The sequence below is a fragment of the Ammospiza nelsoni genome, chromosome 5, assembly GCF_027579445.1.
Source record: "Ammospiza nelsoni isolate bAmmNel1 chromosome 5, bAmmNel1.pri, whole genome shotgun sequence".
Taxonomy (NCBI): domain Eukaryota; kingdom Metazoa; phylum Chordata; class Aves; order Passeriformes; family Passerellidae; genus Ammospiza; species Ammospiza nelsoni.
The window spans coordinates 8,751,806-8,772,124 of record NC_080637.1 but is presented as its reverse complement, the minus strand read 5'-3'; the positions used below and the strand labels follow the sequence as shown (position 1 = coordinate 8,772,124).

General features: G+C 48.3%; 4 protein-coding genes across 4 annotated transcripts in view; all 4 read right to left on the bottom strand.

The window, feature by feature from the left end:
• SEMA3D (semaphorin 3D) overlaps positions 1–20,319 on the bottom strand; it is a 145,446-nt gene that overhangs the window by 84,585 nt on the left and 40,542 nt on the right. Inside the window, exon 2 of the mRNA XM_059471939.1 lies at positions 18,834–19,024. Coding sequence (XP_059327922.1) covers positions 18,834–18,948 — 115 coding nt within the window. The 5' untranslated portion in view covers positions 18,949–19,024. The remainder of the gene's footprint in view (positions 1–18,833; positions 19,025–20,319) is intronic.
• On the bottom strand, positions 854–2,382 carry LOC132073022 (inositol 1,4,5-trisphosphate receptor-interacting protein-like 1). The gene has a single exon (XM_059471694.1). The coding sequence runs from the start codon at positions 2,380–2,382 to the stop codon at positions 889–891; it is 1,494 nt and encodes a 497-aa protein (XP_059327677.1). The 3' UTR covers positions 854–888.
• LOC132073021 (inositol 1,4,5-trisphosphate receptor-interacting protein-like 1) lies at positions 3,987–5,611 on the bottom strand. Its single transcript, XM_059471693.1, has one exon. The coding sequence runs from the start codon at positions 5,609–5,611 to the stop codon at positions 4,022–4,024; it is 1,590 nt and encodes a 529-aa protein (XP_059327676.1). The 3' UTR covers positions 3,987–4,021.
• On the bottom strand, positions 6,506–8,741 carry LOC132073883 (inositol 1,4,5-trisphosphate receptor-interacting protein-like 1). Its single transcript, XM_059473179.1, has one exon. It carries the CDS (start codon positions 8,739–8,741, stop codon positions 7,152–7,154), a length of 1,590 nt encoding a protein of 529 aa, XP_059329162.1. The 3' UTR covers positions 6,506–7,151.

Below are 20,319 nucleotides of genomic sequence, written 5' to 3'. Positions count from 1 at the left end.
TTGTATTTCTACTTATTCCTTTTCGGGCAGGATGTCATGTAGAGACCGCATACTTAATATATACAACATCCCTGTTTGCAAAAAGTCTTTATTTCATTTAAGGATATAGGAAGGACATTCTCTAAGATGCAGAGAGTTAAATACAAAGAATGACGCATTTCAGGCCATTTGCGAAATTTATCACTTTTTATTAATTTTTCAAACATAGATATCCAAATATTATTGAAAAGGAGACATGGCACTATTCAACTGCAGTTCAGTTCTCTAAACTAAGGGTAACGCGGCAAAACTAACAACACTAAAGGTCCTTTAGAAGAAATGCTAATAAACAAGTCTAATTAAAGCTACAGCTACAACTACAAGGAAAGCTACAGCTACAGTTACATGCACAACTAATGCTACAGCTACAGCAAGAGTTAGAACTAAAACTAAAGATACAGGTACAGTTACATGCACAAGTAATGCTACAGCTACAGCTATAGTTAGAACTAAAACTAAAGCTACAGCTACAGTTACATGCACAACTACAACTACAACTAATGCTACAGCTAAAACAAATTAACTACATTAAAACCACAGCTGTCTAGGTTGCTGTCTTCAAGGTCTTCCAAGCAACCTCTATCACCTTCACTGTCTTCTGTTAGGATGTGCAGGTGGAGCAGGTTTCTGCCTCACAGACTAGGTCAGCAGCACTGTTGGAACTGGAAGGTGAAGGGCAAGGCCATCCAGAGATGTGTCTGCACAGCGAATCCATGTGCTGCATCTTCCTTCCTCAGGAGCAGGAAAGCAGCTTCAGCATGGCCAGTGACAAATGTATCAGCTATGCAGAGTTCAGGTGGCTGCCATCGGGTGTGACACCCCAGCACAGCTCTGTGCAGGGAACTCCTCTCAGTGGCTGGAGAGCAGCACCCCGAGGCGAAATCGCAGCCGACCATAAGCTTGCCTTGCCTCTCTGTGGGCGGCCGGATCTCGGGCCAGGTGCTCAAAGAGGTTGGGCGGCACAACCCCTCGCATTGCTGGCGGCAAGCTGATCTCGGCAGGAAGCCTCTCATTGCCCAGCACAAAGTGCCTCAGGTGTGTCAGCTGCAGGCAGCGGTCCAGGTACGCCATGATGTCCCACAGCCGCCATGCAAATGCTCTCCTGTGCCACCGGGACAGAGGTACTGTGGTCAGCACGTGCATGACCACAGTCTTCCAGGTAGAGCTGGAAAAACCTGTGTCCCTCAGGATGCAGGTGAAGAGCTGCAGGCATTTCAGGTGCAAGCTCTCACACGGCAGCTGCCTGGCGATGTGCCGGAAGAATTTTGCCTCTGCCACAGCGTACGTCTCTGCCCACGCTGTGCTTGCAGTGATGGTGGCCTTGGTGGGCTGGCTGCTCACAAAGATGTCAGAGTCCCCTCGGCGCACCCCAAAGAGCATCTCCACTGTCAGGCTCTCCCTGCCTTTGCTTAGCTCCAATCGGCAGGACTGGCGGCAGGGCTGAAACACCACGTGCCATGAGTGCCACTGAGGCACTTGCAGCCACGAGCTTCTCACCAACTGGCAGAACCAGCGGGAGGTTTTTTCCACGTCCAGGTAGGAGCTGGTGCAGAGCGTCTCTAGGAGGCTGCGCTTCTGCTTCCGCCGCAGCTCCTCCCGCGAGTGGTGCAAGAAGCACAACGGCTTCTCTTCCACCTGCTCCTTCTCGCACGTGCACACCAGCTCCACACAGACGTTGAAGGTCCTTGCTGCCACCTGCCCTGCACTGTTCGGCTCCAGGTGGAAGGTGTGCCCTGGTGGGGGATTCAGTGGGACCAGCACACGGTACACCCCATCCCAGTCACGGGGACTCCAACCCTCAAAGGCACTGCCCACCCCGATGGCTTCTTGAGGCACTGGGTAGGGGGTATTGCTCACGCTGTCCACAAAGACACGCGTCAAGCTCTCCATCAGCTCAGCTATTACTGAGCAGCCTCTCTCCAGGTCCTCCACAGGCCACTCTATGCGGTCCACTAAAAGGATTCCTTGCTCATGCCCAGCATATCGGGTCTTTTCTCTGTCTTCCATTCCATCACTGCCACTTTCTCCCTTGCCACCATCATGGTCTTTTTCTCTGCTTCTGTGTTCACTGGCATCGCTGCTTTCCTGCACCTTCACCTCCATACATTCTTCCCGTCCATCTACACTGTCTTCACCTTCATTTACATCATTGTTGCTGGCCTCACAGCTCCTTCTCCTGCAAGTAAACCACAGGGCCAAAAGGAGCAGGACTCCAGCAACGACCCAAAATGGCCACTGCTGAAGGGCACCAGAGAGCACAGCTCCCCAGCCCTTGTCCTGCTCCTCCAGCTCCTGTAGCAGCCGAGCCATCTCGTGGTCCAGCAGCTCCTGACGCTCCTTCATTCACCGGTGCGTGGCCTCATCCAGCCCATCCCCAGCTGGCTGGGGGTACTGGATCAGGCTTTGCACCAGCACGAAGATCATTGGTAGTAAAGCCATGGTCTGCAGGAGGACACACAGAAGGGGTTCAGTGGGGCCGGAATGGAGACAGACATGGGGCGCAGGAGCCGCAGGGATGTGGCAGAAGGAAGGAGAGGGCCCCGGCAGCTGGCGGGCGGCCAGGCCTGCACCGCTGCCCCAGCAAGCACCGCGCCCTCAGCGAGGCGCTGCCGCCGGGGCCGGGCCCTGGGTGCGGGGGCAGAATGCACGGCCCGGTACCGGAGCTCCTGCCCCAGGCCTTCCGCAGCCCCTGCCCTCCCGCAGCCCTGTCTCCTCACTGCTGTGCACTCACCGCTTGCCCAGGCTCTACTGGGGCAGCGGCACCCGCTGGGGTCTTTTATACCTGCCCCCATTGTGACACGGCCCCTGTGCTGTCACAGAACCCAGAGCGCATCACAGGCCTGCCCCGCCCGCCCTCCCCAGCCCGCTCAGGGAACTCATCATGGCCCTGGCCACCCAAAGCCCCAACAGACACCAAGTGCAGACCCATCACTTGGGAACCTGGCAACCCCAGAAGTTCCCTTGACAGAGCAGGCACAAGGGCCCTGCCACGCAACTCTTGGCAAATATAAATTTGGGTGACACGACCCATGGATGTACTCGGTATATAAGTGCAGGCTCTTAGTTAGTATTGGTGGGGGACATTTTTTATCATTTGTATTTCTACTTATTCCTTTTCGGGCAGGATGTCATGTAGAGACCGCATACTTAATATATACAACATCCCTGTTTGCAAAAAGTCTTTATTTCATTTAAGGATATAGGAAGGACATTCTCTAAGATGCAGAGAGTTAAATACAAAGAATGACGCATTTCAGGCCATTTGCGAAATTTATCACTTTTTATTAATTTTTCAAACATAGATATCCAAATATTATTGAAAAGGAGACATGGCACTATTCAACTGCAGTTCAGTTCTCTAAACTAAGGGTAACGCGGCAAAACTAACAACACTAAAGGTCCTTTAGAAGAAATGCTAATAAACAAGTCTAATTAAAGCTACAGCTACAACTACAAGGAAAGCTACAGCTACAGTTACATGCACAACTAATGCTACAGCTACAGCAAGAGTTAGAACTAAAACTAAAGATACAGGTACAGTTACATGCACAAGTAATGCTACAGCTACAGCTATAGTTAGAACTAAAACTAAAGCTACAGCTACAGTTACATGCACAACTACAACTACAACTAATGCTACAGCTAAAACAAATTAACTACATTAAAACCACAGCTGTCTAGGTTGCTGTCTTCAAGGTCTTCCAAGCAACCTCTATCACCTTCACTGTCTTCTGTTAGGATGTGCAGGTGGAGCAGGTTTCTGCCTCACAGACTAGGTCAGCAGCACTGTTGGAACTGGAAGGTGAAGGGCAAGGCCATCCAGAGATGTGTCTGCACAGCGAATCCATGTGCTGCATCTTCCTTCCTCAGGAGCAGGAAAGCAGCTTCAGCATGGCCAGTGACAAATGTATCAGCTATGCAGAGTTCAGGTGGCTGCCATCGGGTGTGACACCCCAGCACAGCTCTGTGCAGGGAACTCCTCTCAGTGGCTGGAGAGCAGCACCCCGAGGCGAAATCGCAGCCGACCATAAGCTTGCCTTGCCTCTCTGTGGGCGGCCGGATCTCGGGCCAGGTGCTCAAAGAGGTTGGGCGGCACAACCCCTCGCATTGCTGGCGGCAAGCTGATCTCGGCAGGAAGCCTCTCATTGCCCAGCACAAAGTGCCTCAGGTGTGTCAGCTGCAGGCAGCGGTCCAGGTACGCCATGATGTCCCACAGCCGCCATGCAAATGCTCTCCTGTGCCACCGGGACAGAGGTACTGTGGTCAGCACGTGCATGACCACAGTCTTCCAGGTAGAGCTGGAAAAACCTGTGTCCCTCAGGATGCAGGTGAAGAGCTGCAGGCATTTCAGGTGCAAGCTCTCACACGGCAGCTGCCTGGCGATGTGCCGGAAGAATTTTGCCTCTGCCACAGCGTACGTCTCTGCCCACGCTGTGCTTGCAGTGATGGTGGCCTTGGTGGGCTGGCTGCTCACAAAGATGTCAGAGTCCCCTCGGCGCACCCCAAAGAGCATCTCCACTGTCAGGCTCTCCCTGCCTTTGCTTAGCTCCAATCGGCAGGACTGGCGGCAGGGCTGAAACACCACGTGCCATGAGTGCCACTGAGGCACTTGCAGCCACGAGCTTCTCACCAACTGGCAGAACCAGCGGGAGGTTTTTTCCACGTCCAGGTAGGAGCTGGTGCAGAGCGTCTCTAGGAGGCTGCGCTTCTGCTTCCGCCGCAGCTCCTCCCGCGAGTGGTGCAAGAAGCACAACGGCTTCTCTTCCACCTGCTCCTTCTCGCACGTGCACACCAGCTCCACACAGACGTTGAAGGTCCTTGCTGCCACCTGCCCTGCACTTTTCGGCTCCAGGTGGAAGGTGTGCCCTGGTGGGGGATTCAGTGGGACCAGCACACGGTACACCCCATCCCAGTCACGGGGACTCCAACCCTCAAAGGCACTGCCCACCCCGATGGCTTCTTGAGGCACTGGGTAGGGGGTATTGCTCACGCTGTCCACAAAGACACGCGTCAAGCTCTCCATCAGCTCAGCTATTACTGAGCAGCCTCTCTCCAGGTCCTCCACAGGCCACTCTATGCGGTCCACTAAAAGGATTCCTTGCTCATGCCCAGCATATCGGGTCTTTTCTCTGTCTTCCATTCCATCACTGCCACTTTCTCCCTTGCCACCATCATGGTCTTTTTCTCTGCTTCTGTGTTCACTGGCATCGCTGCTTTCCTGCACCTTCACCTCCATACATTCTTCCCGTCCATCTACACTGTCTTCACCTTCATTTACATCATTGTTGCTGGCCTCACAGCTCCTTCTCCTGCAAGTAAACCACAGGGCCAAAAGGAGCAGGACTCCAGCAACGACCCAAAATGGCCACTGCTGAAGGGCACCAGAGAGCACAGCTCCCCAGCCCTTGTCCTGCTCCTCCAGCTCCTGTAGCAGCCGAGCCATCTCGTGGTCCAGCAGCTCCTGACGCTCCTTCATTCGCCGGTGCGTGGCCTCATCCAGCCCATCCCCAGCTGGCTGGGGGTACTGGATCAGGCTTTGCACCAGCACGAAGATCATTGGTAGTAAAGCCATGGTCTGCAGGAGGACACACAGAAGGGGTTCAGTGGGGCCGGAATGGAGACAGACATGGGGCGCAGGAGCCGCAGGGATGTGGCAGAAGGAAGGACAGGGCCCCGGCAGCTGGCGGGCGGCCAGGCCTGCACCGCTGCCCCAGCAAGCACCGCGCCCTCAGCGAGGCGCTGCCGCCGGGGCCGGGCCCTGGGTGCGGGGGCAGAATGCACGGCCCGGTACCGGAGCTCCTGCCCCAGGCCTTCCGCAGCCCCTGCCCTCCCGCAGCCCTGTCTCCTCACTGCTGTGCACTCACCGCTTGCCCAGGCTCTACTGGGGCAGCGGCACCCGCTGGGGCCTTTTATACCTGCCCCCATTGTGACACGGCCCCTGTGCTGTCACAGAACCCAGAGCGCATCACAGGCCTGCCCCGCCCGCCCTCCCCAGCCCGCTCAGGGAACTCATCATGGCCCTGGCCACCCAAAGCCCCAACAGACACCAAGTGCAGACCCATCACTTGGGAACCTGGCAACCCCAGAAGTTCCCTTGACAGAGCAGGCACAAGGGCCCTGCCACGCAACTCTTGGCAAATATAAATTTGGGTGACACGACCCATGGATGTACTCGGTATATAAGTGCAGGCTCTTAGTTAGTATTGGTGGGGGACATTTTTTATCATTTGTATTTCTACTTATTCCTTTTCGGGCAGGATGTCATGTAGAGACCGCATACTTAATATATACAACATCCCTGTTTGCAAAAAGTCTTTATTTCATTTAAGGATATAGGAAGGACATTCTCTAAGATGCAGAGAGTTAAATACAAAGAATGACGCATTTCAGGCCATTTGCGAAATTTATCACTTTTTATTAATTTTTCAAACATAGATATCCAAATATCCAAAAGGAGACATGGCACTATTCAACTGCAGTTCAGTTCTCTAAACTAAGGGTAACGCGGCAAAACTAACAACACTAAAGGTCCTTTAGAAGAAATGCTAATAAACAAGTCTAATTAAAGCTACAGCTACAACTACAAGGAAAGCTACAGCTACAGTTACATGCACAACTAATGCTACAGCTACAGCAAGAGTTAGAACTAAAACTAAAGATACAGGTACAGTTACATGCACAAGTAATGCTACAGCTACAGCTATAGTTAGAACTAAAACTAAAGCTACAGCTACAGTTACATGCACAACTACAACTACAACTAATGCTACAGCTAAAACAAATTAACTACATTAAAACCACAGCTGTCTAGGTTGCTGTCTTCAAGGTCTTCCAAGCAACCTCTATCACCTTCACTGTCTTCTGTTAGGATGTGCAGGTGGAGCAGGTTTCTGCCTCACAGACTAGGTCAGCAGCACTGTTGGAACTGGAAGGTGAAGGGCAAGGCCATCCAGAGATGTGTCTGCACAGCGAATCCATGTGCTGCATCTTCCTTCCTCAGGAGCAGGAAAGCAGCTTCAGCATGGCCAGTGACAAATGTATCAGCTATGCAGAGTTCAGGTGGCTGCCATCGGGTGTGACACCCCAGCACAGCTCTGTGCAGGGAACTCCTCTCAGTGGCTGGAGAGCAGCACCCCGAGGCGAAATCGCAGCCGACCATAAGCTTGCCTTGCCTCTCTGTGGGCGGCCGGATCTCGGGCCAGGTGCTCAAAGAGGTTGGGCGGCACAACCCCTCGCATTGCTGGCGGCAAGCTGATCTCGGCAGGAAGCCTCTCATTGCCCAGCACAAAGTGCCTCAGGTGTGTCAGCTGCAGGCAGCGGTCCAGGTACGCCATGATGTCCCACAGCCGCCATGCAAATGCTCTCCTGTGCCACCGGGACAGAGGTACTGTGGTCAGCACGTGCATGACCACAGTCTTCCAGGTAGAGCTGGAAAAACCTGTGTCCCTCAGGATGCAGGTGAAGAGCTGCAGGCATTTCAGGTGCAAGCTCTCACACGGCAGCTGCCTGGCGATGTGCCGGAAGAATTTTGCCTCTGCCACAGCGTACGTCTCTGCCCACGCTGTGCTTGCAGTGATGGTGGCCTTGGTGGGCTGGCTGCTCACAAAGATGTCAGAGTCCCCTCGGCGCACCCCAAAGAGCATCTCCACTGTCAGGCTCTCCCTGCCTTTGCTTAGCTCCAATCGGCAGGACTGGCGGCAGGGCTGAAACACCACGTGCCATGAGTGCCACTGAGGCACTTGCAGCCACGAGCTTCTCACCAACTGGCAGAACCAGCGGGAGGTTTTTTCCACGTCCAGGTAGGAGCTGGTGCAGAGCGTCTCTAGGAGGCTGCGCTTCTGCTTCCGCCGCAGCTCCTCCCGCGAGTGGTGCAAGAAGCACAACGGCTTCTCTTCCACCTGCTCCTTCTCGCACGTGCACACCAGCTCCACACAGACGTTGAAGGTCCTTGCTGCCACCTGCCCTGCACTTTTCGGCTCCAGGTGGAAGGTGTGCCCTGGTGGGGGATTCAGTGGGACCAGCACACGGTACACCCCATCCCAGTCACGGGGACTCCAACCCTCAAAGGCACTGCCCACCCCGATGGCTTCTTGAGGCACTGGGTAGGGGGTATTGCTCACGCTGTCCACAAAGACACGCGTCAAGCTCTCCATCAGCTCAGCTATTACTGAGCAGCCTCTCTCCAGGTCCTCCACAGGCCACTCTATGCGGTCCACTAAAAGGATTCCTTGCTCATGCCCAGCATATCGGGTCTTTTCTCTGTCTTCCATTCCATCACTGCCACTTTCTCCCTTGCCACCATCATGGTCTTTTTCTCTGCTTCTGTGTTCACTGGCATCGCTGCTTTCCTGCACCTTCACCTCCATACATTCTTCCCGTCCATCTACACTGTCTTCACCTTCATTTACATCATTGTTGCTGGCCTCACAGCTCCTTCTCCTGCAAGTAAACCACAGGGCCAAAAGGAGCAGGACTCCAGCAACGACCCAAAATGGCCACTGCTGAAGGGCACCAGAGAGCACAGCTCCCCAGCCCTTGTCCTGCTCCTCCAGCTCCTGTAGCAGCCGAGCCATCTCGTGGTCCAGCAGCTCCTGACGCTCCTTCATTCGCCGGTGCGTGGCCTCATCCAGCCCATCCCCAGCTGGCTGGGGGTACTGGATCAGGCTTTGCACCAGCACGAAGATCATTGGTAGTAAAGCCATGGTCTGCAGGAGGACACACAGAAGGGGTTCAGTGGGGCCGGAATGGAGACAGACATGGGGCGCAGGAGCCGCAGGGATGTGGCAGAAGGAAGGACAGGGCCCCGGCAGCTGGCGGGCGGCCAGGCCTGCACCGCTGCCCCAGCAAGCACCGCGCCCTCAGCGAGGCGCTGCCGCCGGGGCCGGGCCCTGGGTGCGGGGGCAGAATGCACGGCCCGGTACCGGAGCTCCTGCCCCAGGCCTTCCGCAGCCCCTGCCCTCCCGCAGCCCTGTCTCCTCACTGCTGTGCACTCACCGCTTGCCCAGGCTCTACTGGGGCAGCGGCACCCGCTGGGGCCTTTTATACCTGCCCCCATTGTGACACGGCCCCTGTGCTGTCACAGAACCCAGAGCGCATCACAGGCCTGCCCCGCCCGCCCTCCCCAGCCCGCTCAGGGAACTCATCATGGCCCTGGCCACCCAAAGCCCCAACAGACACCAAGTGCAGACCCATCACTTGGGAACCTGGCAACCCCAGAAGTTCCCTTGACAGAGCAGGCACAAGGGCCCTGCCACGCAACTCTTGGCAAATATAAATTTGGGTGACACGACCCATGGATGTACTCGGTATATAAGTGCAGGCTCTTAGTTAGTATTGGTGGGGGACATTTTTTATCATTTGTATTTCTACTTATTCCTTTTCGGGCAGGATGTCATGTAGAGACCGCATACTTAATATATACAACATCCCTGTTTGCAAAAAGTCTTTATTTCATTTAAGGATATAGGAAGGACATTCTCTAAGATGCAGAGAGTTAAATACAAAGAATGACGCATTTCAGGCCATTTGCGAAATTTATCACTTTTTATTAATTTTTCAAACATAGATATCCAAATATCCAAAAGGAGACATGGCACTATTCAACTGCAGTTCAGTTCTCTAAACTAAGGGTAACGCGGCAAAACTAACAACACTAAAGGTCCTTTAGAAGAAATGCTAATAAACAAGTCTAATTAAAGCTACAGCTACAACTACAAGGAAAGCTACAGCTACAGTTACATGCACAACTAATGCTACAGCTACAGCAAGAGTTAGAACTAAAACTAAAGATACAGGTACAGTTACATGCACAAGTAATGCTACAGCTACAGCTATAGTTAGAACTAAAACTAAAGCTACAGCTACAGTTACATGCACAACTACAACTACAACTAATGCTACAGCTAAAACAAATTAACTACATTAAAACCACAGCTGTCTAGGTTGCTGTCTTCAAGGTCTTCCAAGCAACCTCTATCACCTTCACTGTCTTCTGTTAGGATGTGCAGGTGGAGCAGGTTTCTGCCTCACAGACTAGGTCAGCAGCACTGTTGGAACTGGAAGGTGAAGGGCAAGGCCATCCAGAGATGTGTCTGCACAGCGAATCCATGTGCTGCATCTTCCTTCCTCAGGAGCAGGAAAGCAGCTTCAGCATGGCCAGTGACAAATGTATCAGCTATGCAGAGTTCAGGTGGCTGCCATCGGGTGTGACACCCCAGCACAGCTCTGTGCAGGGAACTCCTCTCAGTGGCTGGAGAGCAGCACCCCGAGGCGAAATCGCAGCCGATCATAAGCTTGCCTTGCCTCTCTGTGGGCGGCCGGATCTCGGGCCAGGTGCTCAAAGAGGTTGGGCGGCACAACCCCTCGCATTGCTGGCGGCAAGCTGATCTCGGCAGGAAGCCTCTCATTGCCCAGCACAAAGTGCCTCAGGTGTTTCAGCTGCAGGCAGCGGTCCAGGTACGCCATGATGTCCCACAGCCGCCATGCAAATGCTCTCCTGTGCCACCGGGACAGAGGTACTGTGGTCAGCACGTGCATGACCACAGTCTTCCAGGTAGAGCTGGAAAAACCTGTGTCCCTCAGGATGCAGGTGAAGAGCTGCAGGCATTTCAGGTGCAAGCTCTCACACGGCAGCTGCCTGGCGATGTGCCGGAAGAATTTCGCCTCTGCCACAGCGTACGTCTCTGCCCACGCTGTGCTTGCAGTGATGGTGGCCTTGGTGGGCTGGCTGCTCACAAAGATGTCAGAGTCCCCTCGGCACACCCCAAAGAGCATCTCCACTGTCAGGCTCTCCCTGCCTTTGCTTAGCTCCAATCGGCAGGACCGGCGGCAGGGCTGAAACACCACGTGCCATGAGTGCCACTGAGGCACTTGCAGCCACGAGCTTCTCACCAACTGGCAGAACCAGCGGGAGGTTTTTTCCACGTCCAGGTAGGAGCTGGTGCAGAGCGTCTCTAGGAGGCTGCGCTTCTGCTTCCGCCGCAGCTCCTCCCGCGAGTGGTGCAAGAAGCACAACGGCTTCTCTTCCACCTGCTCCTTCTCGCACGTGCACACCAGCTCCACACAGACGTTGAAGGTCCTTGCTGCCACCTGCCCTGCACTTTTCGGCTCCAGGTGGAAGGTGTGCCCTGGTGGGGGATTCAGTGGGACCAGCACACGGTACACCCCATCCCAGTCACGGGGACTCCAACCCTCAAAGGCACTGCCCACCCCGATGGCTTCTTGAGGCACTGGGTAGGGGGTATTGCTCACGCTGTCCACAAAGACACGCGTCAAGCTCTCCATCAGCTCAGCTATTACTGAGCAGCCTCTCTCCAGGTCCTCCACAGGCCACTCTATGCGGTCCACTAAAAGGATTCCTTGCTCATGCCCAGCATATCGGGTCTTTTCTCTGTCTTCCATTCCATCACTGCCACTTTCTCCCTTGCCACCATCATGGTCTTTTTCTCTGCTTCTGTGTTCACTGGCATCGCTGCTTTCCTGCACCTTCACCTCCATACATTCTTCCCGTCCATCTACGCTGTCTTCACCTTCATTTACATCATTGTTGCTGGCCTCACCGCTCCTTCTCCTGCAAGTAAACCACAGGGCCAAAAGGAGCAGGACTCCAGCAATGACCCAAAATGGCCACTGCTGAAGGGCACCAGAGAGCACAGCTCCCCAGCCCTTGTCCTGCTCCTCCAGCTCCTGTAGCAGCCGAGCCATCTCGTGGTCCAGCAGCTCCTGACGCTCCTTCATTCGCCGGTGCGTGGCCTCATCCAGCCCATCCCCAGCTGGCTGGGGGTACTGGATCAGGCTTTGCACCAGCACGAAGATCATTGGCAGTAAAGCCATGGTCTGCAGGAGGACACACAGAAGGGGTTCAGTGGGGCCGGAATGGAGACAGACATGGGGCGCAGGAGCCGCAGGGATGTGGCAGAAGGAAGGACAGGGCCCCGGCAGCTGGCAGGCGGCCAGGCCTGCACCGCTGCCCCAGCAAGCACCGCGCCCTCAGCGAGGCGCTGCCGCCGGGGCCGGGCCCTGGGTGCGGGGGCAGAATGCACGGCCCGGTACCGGAGCTTCTGCCCCAGGCCTTCTGCAGCCCCTGCCCTCCCCCAGCCCTGTCTCCTCACTGCTGTGCGCTCACCGCTTGCCCAGGCTCTACTGGGGCAGCGGCACCCGCTGGGGTCTTTTATACCTGCCCCCATTGTGACACGGCCCCTGTGCTGTCACAGAACCCAGAGCGCATCACAGGCCTGCCCCGCCCGCCCTCCCCAGCCCGCTCAGGGAACTCATCATGGCCCTGGCCACCCAAAGCCCCAACAGACACCAAGTGCAGACCCATCACTCAGGAACCTGGCAACCCCAGAGCTTCCCTTGACAAAGCAGGCAAAAAGGCCCCGCCACGCAACTCTTGGCAAATATAAATTTGGGTGACACGACCCATGGATGTACTCGGTATATAAGTGCAGGCTCTTAGTTAATATTGGTGGGGGACATTTTTTATCATTTTGTATTTATACTTATTCCTTTTGGGGCAGGATGTCATGTAGGCTAATGCTCTGTTTCAGATTTAGTGAGAAATCTTTCTCAAAGAAATCCAGGTTGCTTGGTTGATGAACATGAATATTTAATACCATCCTAAAAATGCCAACTAACTAAATTTCAATATTTGGGTCCCTTCAATATCCTCTTAGCTCTCAAAATCTTTGGTTCAATACCGTGGGAAATTCTGCTATTGACAGGATTTTCAGAAAGTAGGATGTCTGTTTTTTCAAATTTGTGCAAAGATGTACCTCTGTAACTCCCACCATCCTCAAAATTGTCTCACTCAGAGTTAGTCAATCTTTCTGACTGATACGGGAACTTCTGTCTCTTTCTGCTGTCTCTTTTTGTATTTATCTCCAAAGGACTGTGAATACAGGAGAGATTATATTTCTCAGCCTGTCTTTGGGGGATTCATCTATAAATGGAACTGCAGAAATGGGGAGGGAGGAAAGGGAAACAGGATGTGACTTGAAAACCTGAACAGTGACCACAGACGTCCACTGCTACACTGACTGATGTCAGGCGGATCACGCCATCCCATAATGGGTAGAATGAGAACAATGCTGGGATTGCTCAAATTGCTTTGAATTGGGTTTGCTTAACAGATGTCATTAGTAAAAGCAGTCAAAGAAAGAGTTTTCAGCCCTCCTTCCAGCTGATGCCACTTATCATGTATCTTCCCCTGTTCTTCTAGGGAAACTGTTTTTGATGCTGTCCCTTCCTTCTTTTTACAATGGAGCAAAAATTATTTGCCAAGCATTACTCTTTCAGTTTTGTTTCCTCTCATTTTCCAAGATTTAATCAAGTGAACACTCAGCAGAATAGTTCTATATTTTCTGAACACAATTCTTCTTTTATCCAATTGAGGCCCTTCTGTGACTATGAAATCATAAAAACTGTAGTGAGCTACAGTTTACACTTAAAAGGTTGATATGGGTCAGTTCTTCAAGGTTATTCTTAGTTCAACTGCTGTGTAAACTGTTGATGTCAGTGACTGGAAGCTGCTCTCCATGACATTATATATATATGATAATTATATGGCAGAAAATGCAACATATAGTTGGATCTGACCTTCAAGTTCACTAGCTTAAAAAAAGAAAAAAATGTCTGTAAGAAATTTTCTGGTTTTCCTATTACTAAATGCCTTCACATTTATATTTAGTTTACTGCATATACAAGAGACTTTCTTTGCATGGACAGCAGTGCCCATCCACTGTCAAGCTAGGGTATATTTTAAGTCTCAATGATCACTGCCTCCAGAGAGCATTTTTGAGACAAAACAGGCAAAGTCTTTTGCGCAACTATACAATGTTCCAGTAGTAGGGTCTTCACTCTCACATAAACACTTCACGTTTTTCCGCAAAGGAATCTGAGAGATTTTTCTGAGACATAACAAGCCATCAAAAATCAATTAAATAACAAAGAAGAGGAAAACATCACTTCTTCACTCAGCACATTTTCCTTGATTTTCATAAGCATTCAGATTTACACCTACTGGTACTACCACAGGAGCAGGGATTTTTCTGTTTTTACTTCCTCTTCCAGCAGAGCAAGCACAGCTGCAAAATGCAAACTCATTTCTAGGCTCTCTTGCATATCACCAGTTTACCACATTCCAACCAGTCATAGTTGTGCAACACCCCATCACAGTACTGGGATTACTGCAATGTCACAGACAGTTTAAGTGAGGCTCAAGGAGCTGTACAGCTTTAACTATGTTTTATATGGATAATTAAATAATGCATGACATGGAAATAAGCCAGCTGTACTGAAACTTAGCAAACTAACTGCTCTGATGCAACAGTCAAGCATCTCATCAGTTATAAAATGAAACAGGTTTAAAGCAAAAACAATATAGAGAATGGAATGCCTGACATTGTAAAGTAGCATGTTCAATGACCATTTTTGAACATTAAGCAAGTGTACTCATCCAGTCAAATTTTCAAAAGAATTCCTGGCACCATAATGTTCTCTGTTTGCTTTTTCACCATGTTTAAAGAATGGATCACTCTTAGGGGGAAGAAAATCCTGTGTGCAAAACACTGCATGAAACTAAACAATCCTTAAACATGGCTAATTTCCATGTGGAGCTGATGATTTAGCACTGTCATCCTTCAGCAGAGGAGAAAGAACTGCCTGTCTTTAGTTTACTTATGTAAGATGAAAAAAGTGAGGAGTGTGAATTTGATCTTGCTTCAATTTACTTCAGTGGCCAAACACTTGCCATGACTTCAGTGGGAGTGAGACTGAGACTTAATTCATTCAATGTGGAGAAAAACAAATCAGCTGAGAATAATGTTCTTGTTTATTAGATTTAAATCACTACCATAGTAGTTTTTAACAGTGCTAAGTAAATCCTGTTTTAAAAGCCAAAGGTTACCTTCAGGCATGCTTTTCCCTATGTATTGTGTCACAATGCAGGATTCCTGGTCATCTGACCACGTCACCACCGTTCACAGCAAGCAAGGCTTGCTCTGGGGCATGGCCACATTCCCACACAGGAATGATATATGTTTGTGGATGCCACTGGTGCCAACATCCAAATCTGGGCTGGGGCATCCCCTTCAGCTAATAAACCAGGGTGCACACTTTTGTAAAATAAATGCATTCACTGATAGCAAAGACTACACTAACTAAGATGTCCATGAAAAGCAGCAAAGTAAATGAAATCAATAGGGTTAAATTTGCAATTAGGAATCTGCAATTCTGCAAGGAAATTTTAGGATAGCCACAAATTGAAAAATGTTTAATTTTTGTTTTCTTTTCCTTAGAAGGCAATCAACCTCCTGGTTTGGCTGTGCTCTACTCTTCCTTATAAAGCAGAACCTAGAGAAACACTCAGAAAATATGTATGCAAGTACCTTTCAATTAATTAAAAAAATATTATTATTCAGAAGGTAGACAGAAACAAGACTGTCTACACTGTATGAATTAAACATATATGAATTAGGACACAGAGCCTTCCATTCTTTAGTAAGTGATGCTGTCCTAAAAGTGACATTAATGAATGAGACTGGTATATGAAAACCTTCTGCATCTGCTCTAGAGGTTGGAATGAGGATATTAAATGAGGCAGCAGAAAAGAAGCATGTGCTGCTTAGGGAAGCTGAACATCACTTCTGTGTTTGAGGAGTTCTACAGTTTGGATGAAGGTCACAGGTTATCTTCAGCTGCATGAACATTAGTGATAAATACACAGTTTCTCTTAGACCGAAGGCAGTGCTAGACAAAGAGTATTAAAATAAGGACTATTATTCAAAAATCATCCCCTGGTTTTCTAAACATGGGACTCTTCTATTAGAAGACAGTTTCTTAGCTCCTCCATATATTAAATCTATAACATAACAATAAAAGCACCTCAAACTTGTAGAAGTATCTAAGAAACATAGATTAAGTAAGGTCTATGCAGTGAGAGCACTCTAAAAAACATCACAAGAGCAGAGACAACTTCTAGGATAGTAATGACATGAACCAATATCTAGAAGTTAAGTCTAAGTGAAGAAGAGAATTTTTCAACTAACGGATCAGGGAAAATGTGGGAATAAAGGATGAGATATGTCATTTAAAGATTATAGTATATTACATTAACACAGGTGGAGAATATATGACTTTGATTCTGTATTACAACATATTTCAATTGAATTGTGTGTAGTTTTAGTTTTATACATTCATGATTTTTTAGAACATATTTTTAGACTGGGGCACACAACAAAGAAAATCCATCACATGATATTGCATTGATCCCCACATCACTCACTGGAATATCTTAACATTTCCAGCACAGATTGCCAGTTCTTAAGATGAAAACCCAGAGAAGATGAAAATCCGTAACTGCCATTAAGAGAAGGTCTAAAATTTTAATTGCTGTCTGAACACAAAGGAGCTGTGACATGCTGTGGTTTCTTGAAGCACTCCTGCAGTTATCCTGACATATCTGTAACTACCCCACCCTCTCCCCTCTTCCTCATCCACCACTGACTGATGCAGCTGGGACATTCAGTAACTACAGAGGAAAATCTTGCTTACTTTCAGCTTTCCTGCCCCAGCAAATGCTCAGCTCTTCTGGAAGATGGACATATGCCATAAACACACTGCACCTTGAATGGAATTAAACCTTCCCTTCAGACATGCATGTGAGCAGGTTTTTGGAGCTGCCTGGTGTGGCCATTTTTCATCTGTTTTCCACAAAGAAAGGAAAGAATCCTGTATTCTCCTCCTAATGATATTTCAAGTCTTAATTCCAAAGAACAGAGGTGCCAGGACTTGTCAGTGACATGACTAACAATTTTATCAGAACTGGCAAGACAGTTCATTTCTCCTATATCTTACTCACAGAAACTGTGGAATTACTTTATCTGAAACACTTGGGGGAAGGAAGGTAGACTTAATTCTGACAACTTTATTAAATATTCAGTACATCTGACATCCTGTTATCAACAACAAAAATATGGTTTAATTATGATAAGCCTTACTGGTATCATTTACAATACACCAGTGTGAAAAAACAGCAGTGAATATTTTCTTGCTCCATGTGGAAAAATACACACCTTCCACCCTCCCATAAAAGTAAGACAAGGCACAATAAATTCTCATAAATTCTGGCTTTTCAGTTCCATCACACCTGTCCAAATTAAGATTTATGTGCTATTTTGCATCTGTATCTGTTGTTCATTTTCTCCCCCTACAGGGATATAGGTGGATAAGTTCAGACAGGAAACGGTATCCCTCAAGCCAAACTGAAAGGTTTATAAAGTTGCTAATAAAAGTTTGGGTCAGGGCCTAAATATCAATCATCTGCTCATTGTCTTTTTAAACGAGCTCAGGCATTTTCCCAACCGCTCCCAGCAGGTCTCTGCCACTATTTCAAACTAAGATTTCAGCCATTTCTTTTTTTCCCTGTGTTGACCTCAATAATTTTTCTTTCTCCCCCTCTTTACCTGCCAAATGCATCCATCAGGATTTTGCCAAAGGCTATCTGCTTTTGAAGTTGAGAGGAATTCACTAATCGTGAGTGTCAAATCCACAATAAATGCCACTGCCATATGGTATATGCTGCTTTTGGGAATTATCTCAACAGGCCTAGCTGTGAGAAGGCTGGCTGTATGTTAGGAGGGTTTTACTGCTAACTTTCATAACTCATGTCATGTCTTTCAGTTTCTGTATTCATTGGCTTCAGAGAGTGCAACTGTTTCCTGAATTTATAAAAATGTTGTCAAGATCCCTTGATCTCACTTCCTCCGTCTCTCACACACGAACACATCCAAAAACATCTATACACAGTGGAATAGCATGCACAGTGGCATGCAAATCTAGCAAAAGAGAAGCTTGTAAATAAATAGCATGTCATTCTGCTTACTCAGTAAATTCCTCTGGGTGTTAAACTCATGGTAAATGTATCATAAGCCCTGATGAAGGCTTTACAGCCTGCCCCATCACACCATCCTGAGTGCAATTCTGCAAGGCATAGGAAGACATAAGTTTGAAAAACAGAGCAGAAATAGCTCCCATAAGGGCAGGGTGCTGACATAGTTGAAACATAACTAACTGGAGAGCATTTGCTTTAGCTAAAGAAGACAGCATCACTGACACATCTCTGTGCCTATGGAGGTGTACTCTGCATTCAAAGGAATGAGAAATCCACCTTCTTTTAAAAATTGTCCATTAATACATAAATATGTCTGTGTTGAAACTCCCCAGATGGTACCATTCTCAACAAGAACTACACACAAGACTAAGAAATTCCACAGAGAAAACATGCTTTTGTGATCCAAAGAGGCAAGGACAAAGAAAACCACATATGCCGAGTTTAACATACCAATGTAGTGATAGAAAAAGAATTACAAAAATAAATGTCAGCCCCCTTGAAACACTTGAGGCAGCTCTCGACTTTCTCTAATACTCTAGGAAGGTGTGAATGTCCTCCATGTCTCACAAATCTCCCATCAGCCACATGGAAATGTCTCCAATGGACCACAGAGTGTTTCAAGTACCACTCCCCTCTAGTTTATTTAGTCTGTTAATATCCTCTTGGACCAAACAGAAATAATAGTTTAAAAAGAAAATTATATTTCAGAAACATGGGCCTCAACATGAAAAACCCCCCCAGAATTTAATACCATCACTAGGCAGAATTCATCCATCCTTAAGGCTTCTATTATGTATTTCTGGGACTATGTTTTGCTTTCCTGGTAAGTAATACAAATGAACTGCTGGCAATATCACATCAAAACAAAAGCAGCAGAATCAGAAAAAAATGCTGAAAAGTTTACCTTTATAGGAAAGCTTCAGTCTTGGGATATTTTGTTTTGACGTTCCAGTGACTGGAAGGAACAGCATCACTAAAGACAGCAAGCTGCAGGCATGTGGCACTTGCAAAGCTCTCATTCTGCTCTCCTCTTCTGTATCTTCTTTTTCACCACGGTGAAATATCTCTCCAATTTTCAAACAACCCAAGTTTTATCTGAAAGAAAAAAAGGAAAACATCTGTAGACCTGCATTACTGCATAAATAATAATTCTGTAAGCAAGCCAGATCTATCTTTAAAGAGCAGTTAATTTAATTTCTTTGCTACAAAAGTATTTTTTTCTCCAGTACAAGTAAAAATGTTTTGTTTCTTTAATACTAAATTTACACATTTTGACATTGGAAAAATATGCAAACTTTTAAAACACCAGCGTCTAGCACAGCTGAAGTTCAAGCACAAATTAAATCAACACAGTATCCACAAAAAGAACATTTGCCATTCTAAAGTGACCACACAACTTAGTTCATACCAGTCCACTGGATATCTTAATGTTCTATAACTCTTTTTATCTCAGTACAACAGCTATTTTATGTTTATGCTGTGACTAGAATGAACTGTAATGTCTCAGATGCCATGGGGGTACAAGCAGAGTTAACAGTGAGTACATACCCATCAAAATTTTCATAAATAAACTAAGAAAACTGGATGGAACAGGCAGCTGTGTTTAGTTTTAATAGAAAAAAAACAGTCAATGCAGATGATGTATTTAAAAGTGCTTTCAGTATGATATTTCCAGCAGAATAACTGCAACTCATCCACCAAAATGTCCTATAAACTTTAATGAGTGTTTCAGGCTGGGTCAATAGGCTGATATGAGATTTTGTTAGCACACTGTGCAACTAAGCCAGCTTTGCAGCACTTTTCACTTAGTAAGTGTCATTCTTATTCCATAAATCTTGAAGTGTTTTACAAATGAAAGCAATTATCACTGTCCTTATTTTCCCTATGCAAAAACAGAACCATAAAGCTGCAGTGAACCTATTTCCTCAAGGCCATACAGCACAGTAGTTGAAAAGAAAACAGCAACAGCAATCCTGGTGTCCTTTGTACCCAGCTATCAAGGATCCCTTTTGCCCAATAACTCCACTTTTGCACATGAAATTATTTTAAACAGCATCTTGAGTTCTGAAGGCAAAACTTGATGGTTAATAAATCACAGACGTCAGAGTATGAAAATACTTGTAAGACCAGATACTTCCTCCTGCAAGTGCATGATGCTAGAGGTCAAGGGGGACAGCTGGTGAAATGACAAATATCAGTGTTTGAGTAATGCTGTAAAACCAAGGAGTAAAGAAATGTTATGGTTAGTCAAGAGATTAATGGCTCATGACTTGCCATGAAAATTCTTTTCTGAAAGGTACTGGAACTGCCTGATTAAAAGAGCAATCCTAGTGCCCACATCAGCCAGCACTTGCACGGACATCAAAGGAGAGGTTCCTTACAAGCCCATG